The sequence below is a fragment of the Cherax quadricarinatus genome, chromosome 93, assembly GCF_038502225.1.
Source record: "Cherax quadricarinatus isolate ZL_2023a chromosome 93, ASM3850222v1, whole genome shotgun sequence".
Lineage (NCBI taxonomy): Eukaryota > Metazoa > Arthropoda > Malacostraca > Decapoda > Parastacidae > Cherax > Cherax quadricarinatus.
This window is the reverse complement of record NC_091384.1, coordinates 11,833,305-11,845,153: the sequence shown is the minus strand read 5'-3', so window position 1 is coordinate 11,845,153 and position 11,849 is coordinate 11,833,305. Positions and strand designations below refer to the sequence as shown.

Below are 11,849 nucleotides of genomic sequence, written 5' to 3'. Positions count from 1 at the left end.
AACTTGCACACTTGGCATTGATGGGATAAAGATAGAAATGTTAAAAGCAGGTGGGGATATAGTTTTGGAGTGGTTGGTGCTTTTATTTAATAAATATATGGAAGCGACTAAGGTACCTAGGGACTGGCAGAGAGCATGCATAGTTCCTTACGTATAAAGGCAAAGGGAACAAAAGTGAATGTAAAAATTATAGGGGAATAAGTCTGTTGATTATACCTGGTAAAGTGTATGCTAGAATTATTTTTGAAAGAACTGAGAGTAAGACAGAGAGTAGGATAGCAGATGAACAAGGAGGCTTTAGGAAGGGTAGGGAGTGTGTAGACCAAGTGTTTATAGAAAAACATATAGGTGAACAGTATTTAGATAAGGGTAAAGAGGGTTATTGGGTCATTTATGGATTTCGAAAAGGCGTATGACAGGGTGGAGAATATTTCCCTGTAAAAGTAGGCCTTAGACAAGGATGTTTGATGTCACCATGGTTGTGCAATATATTTATAGATGGGGTTGTAAGAGAAGTGAATGCTCGGGTGTTGGCAGGAGGTGTGGGGTTAAAAGATAAAGAATCTAACGTAAAGTGGGAGTTGTCGCAGCTACTTTTTGCTGATGACACTGTGCTTTTGGGAGATTCTGAAGAGAAGTTGAAGAGGTTAGTGGATGAGTTTGGTAGGGTATGTAAAAGAATAAAATTGATAGCATGCTGGAATAAATACATCAGAAAATGTGTGAACATGCTTGAAAAAGGAAAGTATTGTTTTGACAAAGAGTGCAGGTACTTCCACCCAGTGATGTGCAATGTTTCAACACAGTTCAGAGAATGTTACGATCTAAGCTGCCCTGACGACCCTGTAAAAGGAACTCGGGGCAACAGGGAAGTCATAGAAAGGGAAAATGAGCAACAGACTCTTATATTGGACATAAAGAGAAAGGATCGAACCAAAGAAAGAGGCAAGATGTGAAAATGCCACAATTGGGACAGTTGGGCACAACACTTGGATATACCAATCCAGGCATCAGCCCGTCAGGGTCGAATCTACAGTCAATATGTAAAATCAAAACTGGAGAAACCAGGGGCATGTATGCAAGAAGTATAGAAGGCAAAGGTCCCAGGAGAATAAGGAAATAAGTCGTAGAGCCAGTAATGAATATGCAAAGGTAAGAAGGAAGACCCAGCGACAATACGAAAATGACATAGCATCGAAAGCCAAATCTGACCCGAAGCTGTTGTACAGCCACATCAGGAGGAAAAACAACAGTCAAGGATCAGGTGATCAGGCTGAGGAAGGAAGGAGCGGAGATCACAAGAAACGAACGCGAAGTATGTGAGGAACTCATGAGATTCAAAGAAGTGTTCACAGAGACATAAGGGACTCCAGAAAGACGCTTAGGTGGGGTACACCATCAAGTGTTGGACACAATACATACAACAGAGGAAGAAGGCAGGTGAAATTGCAGATCTAGAGAACGTACAGAGAACCTTTACTGCACGTACAAGTTCCATCAAACACCTTAACTACTGGGAGCGCCTGAAAGCACTTGACATGTACTCACTGGAACGCAGGCAAGAGAGATATATCATAATCTATACCTGGAAGATTCTGGAGCGACTGGTCCCTAATCTACACACAGAAATAATTCCAGACGAAAGCAAAAGACATGGCAGGCGATGCCACATACCCCCGGTGAATAGTAGGGGCGCCACTGGTACACTAAAAGAAAACACAGTGAGTGTCCGGGGCCCAGGACTGTTCAACAACATCCCACCAGCCATAAAGGGCATTACCAATAGACCCCTGGTTGTCTTTAAGAGGGAGCTGGACTGATACCTAAAGTTAGTGCCAGATCAGCCGGGATGTGGTTCGTACGTTGGACTGCGTTCGGCCAGTAGTAACAGCCTCGTTGATCAGGCCCTGATCCACCGGGAGGCCTGGTAGTGGACCGGGCCGCGGGGGCGTTGATCCCCGGAATATCTTCCAGATAGACTCCAGGTAGGGGCTGCTAAGCGAGCTAGATACCTCAAAGGCATTTGGGCTTGGTAACATTTCTCCATAGGCCCTGAGAAAGGGAGCAGAAACGTTGTGTGTACCACTAACAACAATCTTCACAACATCTATCGAAACAGGGAGATTGCCTGAAGTATGGAAGACTGCAAATGTAGTCCCAATTTCTTAACAAAGGAGGCAGACACGAAGCACTAAACTACAGACCAGTGTCACTGACATGAATAGTATGCAAAGTCATGGAGAAGATTATCAGGAAAAGAGTGGTGGAGCACCTAGATAAAAATGAGCTTAACAACAGCCAGCACGGTTTCAGGGACGGGAAATCCTGCATCACAAACCTACTGGAGTTCTATGACAGGGTGACAGCAGTAAGACAAGAGAGAGAGAAGGGTGGGTAGACTGCATTTTCTTGAACTGTAAGAAGGCGTTTCACACAGTTCCACACAAGAGATTAGTGGAGGACCAAGTAGGGATAACAAGGAAGGCACTGCAATGGATCAGGGAATACCTGTCAGGGAGACAACAGCGAGTCATGGTACATGGCGAAGTGTCAGAGTGGGCGCCTGTGACGAGCGGGGTTCCACAGAGGTCAGATCTAGGACCGGTGCTGTTTCTGGAATTTGTGATCAACATGATGGAAAGAATAAACTCCGAAGTGTCCCTGTTTGCAGATGATGTGAAGTTGATTAGAAGAATTTAGTCGGACGAGAACCAGGCAGAACTACAAATGGATCTGGACAGGCTGAAGGCCTGATCCAGCAACTGGCTCCTGGAGTTCAACCCCACCAAGTGCAAAGTCATGAAGGCTGCGGAAGGGCACAGAAGACCCCAGACGGAATACAGTCTAGGGGGCTAGAGACTACAAACCTCACTCAAGGAAAAGGATCTTGGGGTGAGTATAACACCGAGCACATCTCCTGAAGCGCACATCAACCAAATAACTGCTGCATGATACGGGCGCGTAGAAAACCTAAGAACAGCATTCTGACACCTTAATAAGGAATCGTTCAGGACCCTGTACACCGTGTACGTTAGGCCCATATTTGAGTATGCAGCACCAGTTTGGAACCCACACCCACACCCAAGCACGTAAGGAAACTAGAGAAAGTGCAAAAATTTGCAACAAGAATAGTCCCGGAACTAAGGGGTATGTCCTACGAGGAGAGGTTAAGGAATCGACAAGGTTTACAGAGACAGGATGTTCCAGAGATGGGACACAGCAACAAGTGATCACAGTTGGAAGTTGAAGACTCAGATGAATCACAGGGATGTTAGGAATTATTTCTTCAGTCACAGAGTTGCCAGGAAGTGGAACAGCTTTGGTAGTGATGTAGTGGAGGCAGGATCCATACATAGCTTTAAGAAAAAGGTATGATAAAGCTCACGGAGTGGGAAGAGTGACCTAGTAGCGACCAGTGAAAAGGCGGGGCCAGGAGCTGTGACTCGACCCCTGCAACCACAACTAGGTGAGCAAAACTAGATGACTACCAGGGGTCATACCAGATGGTATATCAACAGTGGTACTAGCTAAACACACAGCAAAGCAAAACATCGCAAATGGTTAATCCTGCTTCCTCTTAGCAAACATTCCGTGTTTGAAATCAAACAAAAACGACAGAATTAGTTGGCTCCTCTTAGAATTAGTTGGCTCCTCTTAGAATTAGTTGGCTCCTCTTAGAATTAGTTGGCACCTCTTAGAAGTGAATGCCATGTTTGGAGCATTTCCAGAAACACATCCAAGGGATGTTATGGATTGAGAGATAAGGATACAAAACTGTAATATGTATCGATATGAGTAGGACTCTGTGTGAAAGATATTTTCCGTTGCTAAGAATTGTTGGATTCTACGAATGATACAGTAGAAATTCCTGGCATTAAAGTTGTAAATAAGAATTTGGTAATTATACTAGTATATAAAGTACCATCAGCAACTGCTGAGTGATTCACAAATCAGCTAAGGAAGATTTATAGCTGTTTGGATAGGCTAGAAAATCCCACACCAGATACTCCTTGCAGATTTTAATGTCCCTTATGTAAAATGGAAGATGGCGCAACGCAACGTTATACCAGAACTCTGGCTCAACAGGCACCTACCAGGGAACTATTGAGGCTTTGTAAAAAGTACTCATTGAACCAACATATAACTGACCCCACTAGAAATCAAAATACCCTGGATTTGATATTCACAAACAACGAGGAACTAATCAGAGACTTAACAGTTACAAAACCAATATACTTTGATCACAATATTATAGGGTTAGCGAACTGCAGAGATGTTCAGTAAGTATAATTTCAATAGCCAGAGAATTGACTGTGAAAAAATAAACGATGAGCTATCAGACATATCCTGGTAATCAGACATGAGCACCTAAATCCCCACCAGTGCCTGGAGAAACTAAATATAGAACCATACAAGGTCAGTGGTAAACAAATACAATTGAGGTAACCCATAAGAAGATCAGATATAGAGAGAGATCGCAGTAGATGGTACAGAAGAAGGTAACAGATTACTGAATGGTTTAAAAACACAAATATGTTGTAACAGAGGATAGTTTTAGCTGAGAAATCACTGAATTGGGTGTCATACCTAACAGAAAAAGGACAAAGGAAGCATAAGTCCATACAAGATATTTGAAAATCCAAGCTAAGACTATTCAACATCTTACCATAAGATATCAGAAACACAGAAAAAGGTGAGTGGTGCACTGACGAGTCTGTGGAGACAAAGAACTTTGTCCTTGGAGGCAAAGAGGAGGAATATGTGAGAGTATAGATATAAAAGCGTTCTTATATAGGTTTGAAACGTGTGTGTGTGTGTGTGTGTGTGTGTGTGTGTGTGTGTGTGTGTGTGTGTGTGTGTGTGTGTGTGTGTGTGTGTGTGTGGACTCACCCATTTATACTCATCTACTTGTGGTTGCAGGGGTCGAGTCACAGCTTCTGGGCCCGCCTCTTCGTTAGTCGCCACTTTGTTCACTTTCCGAGAACCTTAATCGTATCTCTTCTTAAAGCTATGTATGGATCCTGCCTCCACTACTTCATTCATTCTCTAAGGCTGAAAAATATTTCATAACATCCCAGTGACTCATCTGAGTTTTCAGCTTCAAGCCATCTCTAAAACATTCTGACCCTGTTCGCCTTGTTATTTCCTCTCAGTATTTTATACGTTGTTATCATGTCCTTCCATCTCTCTTGTCGTAAAGTGGTATCAGGTTTAGTTCCCTTTACCTCTCCTCAGTGTTCTATGTGGATCAGGTCATGTCGCAAACATTATCACTCTAACTTCTTGACGTGCTTTACCAGGTGTGGGTTCCATACTAGTGCTATGTACTCCAATATGGGCGTAAAGTATACTGTGTACACGGGACTCACCTAATTGTTCTCACGTAGTTGTGGTTGCAGGGGTTGAGCCACAGCTCCTGGCCCCGCCTCTTCACTTGTAGCTACTAGGTCACTCTTCCTGCTCCATGAGGTTTATCATACCTCTTCTTAAAGCTATGTATGGACCCTGCCTCCACTACATCACTTCCCAGACAATTCCACTTCCTAACAACTCTGTGACTGAAGAAGGACTTCCTAACATCCCTGTGATTCATCTGAGTCTTCATCTTCCAATTGTGAGTCCTTGTTGCGGTGTCCCATCTCTGGAACGTCCTGTCTCTGTGAACCTTGTCAATTCCTCTTAGGATTTTATATGCCGTGTGAGCTCTTCTGGCTACCTCAGCTAGTGTGTCCACCATTGCTCTGTTGCTTTCTTCATATTCTCCTCTTGGGCTCCTGCAGTTCTGTGGCGGATTATAGATCACTGCAATGACTACCTTATGTCCCCCAGACTGAACTGTACCTAATATGTAGTCTCGTCCATTTTGTTCATTCCTTCCGTTTCTTTAAATCCCCATCGGTTTTCAACGAGCAGTCTGCTCCCTCTTTCTTTCCTCGTGATCTGATATCCGGTTGGGAAGACTGCATCTGTTATCATTCGGGTGAGTTTCGTTTTTGTGAGTGCTATGATGTCTTGGGACATCTCCTAGATTCTTTCATGCCTCTTCTCACATTTATTTGTTATTCTATCCATATTCATATACTAAACCTTCAACTTCTTTTCTAAATCTGTGGTCCGGGGAGAACGATGGGGTTGGGGGAGCGGGAGACCTGGCGAGGAACTATGCGGGGTTGCTATGGGGGTGGGGTTGAGTGTGTGTGTGTGTGTGTGTGTGTGTGTGTGTGTGTGTGTGATACACTATGCCTGTGAATCACCTTAAGGGAATACAGGTAAAATCTTTGCAGTGTTGTCATCTGCGGCAAACTTAACACCGGCTGTTTATTTCCTTACAATATTTATGGATCTGATAGAATTTCTAAAGCATACTTTGTAAGCCCAATGATTTTCACTTATTTTAACCTTCATCCATTACAACTCACCCACATTTTGAGACGAAGAAATAGACGGCGATTCCGTCAGTCCTGGTTCATTATAGATTGAAGGAACTTGAAAAATTATCTGAGATGACCCAAAATCTTTGTTTATAATTTACTCTTAAAGTTGTAGATAATTTGTAAATCCTTCTATTTAAGTTACTGTGACATGTTTCTCTGTCATAATCTGTCATGAAAAAGAATCCTGAGATTTCCTTCATTTATCAAGAATAAATTTTATAGTGCTATCAGAATTAAGAATTAATAATAGTAATAATAAAAATAATTATAATATTAATATTTATTATTATTATTATTATTATTATTATTATTATTATTATTATTATTATTATTATTATATAAGTCAAGGAGAGCCTGAGGAATGGGAGGATCTCAGGTTAATGGGGTCTGAAGGTAAATTGTTCGTAAACTCAAAGAGACACATGTTAAATGTTAGGAGCTAACATTTCAATCACTTGTTGAATCTTGAGTAAACACTAGTTAGGACCATAATGGCAGCGGAAAATATTACCAGGTAAAGAGGAATCTCAGTCTGAGATAAAAATAAACATCTCATTTCGCATTTATGTCTCTTATAGGTTTACTTAAACACTGACAAGTTGTGTATCAGTGTTATACAATACTGACAAGATGATGACTTGGACACCTGTGCAACAGGCACCTAAGTATACAGGGAGGCCCCGCTTATACGGCAGGTTAGATTCTGGGTTACTGCTGTAAAGTGAAACATAGACCTCTTTTGTTCTTTCAAATGCATATAAAAAGCTGATAACATGTTTACACTGTCATATATTAAGTGAACAAGAGATCATATACAGTACACACATTACTTACCTTAAAATGTTTTTGTAATTAGCTTATAGTGAGTGGTGAATATTATTGTAAGAAGCCTGAATAAATGAAGAATGGGTATAACTGAAAACCACTGTATTAGCGAAATACTGGAAAGCGAAGTGCTGGAAAGTGAAGTGCTGGAAAGTGAAGTGCTGGAAAGTGAAGTGCTGGAAAGTGAAGTGCTGGAAAGTGAAGCCCTGGAAAGCAAAGCGTTGGAAAGCAAAGCATTGGAAAGCGAAGTGCTGGGAAGCGAAGCACTGGAAAGGGAAACGCTGGAAAGTGGGACCCTCTTGTAGGAGCTCACGTCTTGTTGCTAGAGCCACAAATTTATCTAGACTCTGGTAAAGAACACTTGTTCCTAGGTTTCGGTATTTATTACCACATATACATACACAGATGTTGCACAGATATCTAAGTCATTGCTGACAAGTGTTTATTACACTACGAAGTCTATACTCGTGGAGGGTTAGGTTCAGTAACTTTGTTTTGAAAAATGGTGATATGGCACTTTTTAAAAGATATTAACATTAAGAATTGCCAAAAAAAAACTACTTTGGAAGGCTGGGCCGAGAGTTGATCTCAAGCTCCGCAAACACAGATGAGTGAAGAGTGGGTGTTAAATAATTATCAGGAACAAATAAGTGAAGGCCATTTAGGCCAAATCTAAATTATCTCTGTATTTGAATTATGAAACCAATGAATATTTAAAATAACTTTAGTTATAGACTATCCCCTGTCACAATACCGTGGCTGAAACATTTCACGACTATCCCACAGTTTAGAATGGAAACTATAGATGATAATGGTCTTCAACTGGCCGAAGCGTCTGTAATTTCCTTTCTTATTTGTGAATTAGTTGTGAAGCAAACCTGTATGCATCGTGTTTAACACCTGAGTTGACCTTATTCTGCAGGTTGTGCTTGACGCTGACAAGCTCAAGTCAGACGAGAGACTGATGGAAGTGGTCCGCAGGTTCGTGTCCGACATTATGACCAAAGCCAAGGCTGAAGCCTGGGACAGTATGCGGCAAATACAAACTAATAACAATAACGTACTGACAGTCAAGGTAGGATCACCTTTCTTATATGCACGGAATCAATCCTGATTTTAATCCTGCATCTTGCATTGCCCGAGAGGCAATATCCACCATATTTTGCATCTTGCAACCTCAAGCGATATTTTTGTAATCTTACCACGCACCTGGGTGATTTTACCGTTTTCTTTTTTTGGGTTCCAATGTGGCCATAAGCCGAAAAATATAGCAATAGATTTTTTTTATCTTAAGAATTCACATAAATGAGACTTTTTCAAGTGTTTGATTAAGTTTCTTGTAGGTAAAACTTTGTAATAATTAAATGGTCTCTTGTCTGCCTTTCTAAATCATATTACATTGGACCCTCGAATTTCGTAATCCATTTTCTGTGTGTAAAACTATAGTTATACTCTATAAAATTTATTTTTTCTTTATATTTCCCATAAGAAAAAATGTAAATCCAATAAATCCATTCCAAACACCCAAAAATATTAACAAAAAACAAATTTTATGGAGAATAAATAAAGTTTTACATTCAGAAAAGAGATTATGAAATTCGAGATTATGAAATTCTTGAAGATTGAGACACTTATGCAGCATATGGGAATCTTTATTCAGGAAACGTTTCCCCACACAGTGGCTTCATCAGTCCAATACAAAGAGGAAGGCGTAAGGAGAGGAGTAGTATGAGGTAATCAGTCCCTCAACCTGGAGCCGATGTGTTCAGTCCATCAATCTTGTAGAATGTACTACTCCTCTCCTTACGCCTTCCTCTTTGTATTGGACTGATGAAGCCACTGTGTGGCGAAACGTTTCCTGAATAAAGATTCCCATATGCTGCATAAGTGTCTCAATCTTCAACTTGTCGGTTTTTCAAACCATTCACCACATGAAATTCTTATTTTGAAATCGTAGTCGAGAGATATCTTTCATTTTTGTTTATTCTGCCTAGTGCATCCTGACACGCACCAAGGAATCTTATTAATCAGTGTCAATGCTTCCTGCGAGCGTCCTTGTCCGTTTTTTATATATGGCTCAACGTCCTGCGAGCGTCCTTATTTTCCTTATTTTTCGCGATCTTAAAAATGCACGAGAGGCTTCCTTTATGCCTTGATTATTGTCACTGAGGCTTCCTTTATGCCTTGATTATTGTCACTGAGGCTTCCAGGTGACAGACGGACCTTCACGGGGGTATTAATACCCACATAACCCTCTCGGGGTATTCATACCCACATGACCTTCACGGGGGTATTAATACCCACATGACCTTCACGGGGTATTCATACCCACATGAGCTTCACGGGGTATTAATACCCACATGACCTTCACGAGGTATTAATACCCACATGACCTTCACGAGGTATTAATACCCACATGACCTTCACGGGGTATTAATACCCACATGACCTTCACGGGGTATTCATACCCACATGAGCTTCACGGGGTATTAATACCCACATGACCTTCACGAGGTATTAATACCCACATGACCTTCACGGGGTATTAATACCCACATGACCTTCACGGGGTATTCATACCCACATGAACTTCACGGGGTATTAATACCCACATGACCTTCACGGGGCATTAATACCCACATGACCTTCACGAGGTATTAATACCCACATGACCTTCACGGGGTATTAATACCCACATGACCTTCACGGGGTATTCATACCCACATGAACTTCACGGGGTATTAATACCCACATGACCTTCACGGGGCATTAATACCCACATGACCTTCACGGGGTATTCATACCCACATGAACTTCATGGGGTATTAATACTCACATGACCTTCACGGGGTATTAATACCCACATGATCTTCACGAGGTATTAATACCCACATGACCTTCTCGGGGTATTAATACCCACATGATCTTCACGGGGTATTAATGCCCACATGACCTTCACGGGGTATTAATACCCATATGACCTTCACGGGGTATTAATACCCACATGACCTTCACGAGAGTATTAATACCCACATGACCTTCACGGGGTATTAATACCCACATGACCTTCATGGGGTATTCATACCCACATGACCTTCACGGGGTATTAATACCCACATGACCTTCACGGGGTATTCATACCTACATGAACTTCACGGGGTATTAATACCCACATGACCTTCACGGGGCATTAATACCCACATGACCTTCACGGGGTATTCATACCCACATGAACTTCACGGGGTATTAATACCCACATGACCTTCACGGGGTATTAATACCCACATGATCTTCACGAGGTATTAATACCCACATGACATTCACAGGGTATTAATACCCACATGAACTTCACGGGGTATTAATACCCACATGACCTTCACGGGGTATTAATGCCCACATGACCTTCACGGGGTATTAATACCCACATGACCTTCACGAGGTATTAATACCCACATGATCTTCACGAGGTATTAAGGCCTTCACGGGGTATTAATACCCGCATGACCTTCACGGGGTATTAATACCCACATGAACTTCACGGGGTACTAATACCCACATGACCTTCACGGGGTATTAATACCCACATGAACTTCACGGGGTACTAATACCCGCATGACCTTCACGGGGTATTAATACCCACATGAACTTCACGGGGTACTAATACCCACATGACCTTCACGGGGTATTAATACCCACATGACCTTCACGGGGTATTAATACCCACATGAACTTCACGGGGTATTAATTCCCACATGACCTTCACGGGGTATTAATACCCACATGAACTTCACGGGGTACTAATACCCACATGACCTTCACGGGGTATTAATACCCACATGACCTTCACGGGGTATTAATACCCACATGAACTTCACGGGGTATTAATACCCACATGACCTTCACATCGACCTTCCTACCCTTCCCTTTTTTGATAAATTCTTTAAACCTGGTGAAGGTCACTTCGCCAGAAAAATTAAACCTATCATTCCTTTTCTTGGATCAGACTTGATTATTTTCTATTTGACAAGCGCTCTATAACCCCTACAGGTCTAGCGCTTCCCTATAAGCATTATATATATATATATATATATATATATATATATATATATATATATATATATATATATATATATATATATATATATATATATATATATATATATATATACTATATATATATATATATATATATATATATATATATATATATATATATACTATATATATATATATATATATATATATATATATATATATATATATATATATATATATATATATATATATATATATATATATATATATATATATATATATATATATATATATATATACTATATATATATATATATATATATATATATATATATATATATATATATATATATATATATATATATATATATATATATATATTTATATGTTGTGCCGCATAGGTAAAAATTGCGATTTTGGTTTAAATAACAACGCTCTTCTTGTCGAATAAGGCAATCGGAAATTTGTGTATGCAATAATTTCGCAAAAATCATTCTGAACCTAACGAAAAAAAGATATATTTCATTGTGCTTGTTTATTATTAAATTATTGTAA

At 40.5% G+C, this 11,849-nt stretch overlaps 1 protein-coding gene across 1 annotated transcript in view; it reads left to right on the top strand.

Annotated features, from left to right (window-relative positions):
- The window catches only part of LOC128703523 (uncharacterized), a 586,091-nt gene that overhangs the window by 410,434 nt on the left and 163,808 nt on the right, over positions 1 to 11,849 (top strand). The window contains exon 6 of the mRNA XM_070104691.1: positions 8,182 to 8,334. Coding sequence (XP_069960792.1) covers positions 8,182 to 8,334 — 153 coding nt within the window. The remainder of the gene's footprint in view (positions 1 to 8,181; positions 8,335 to 11,849) is intronic.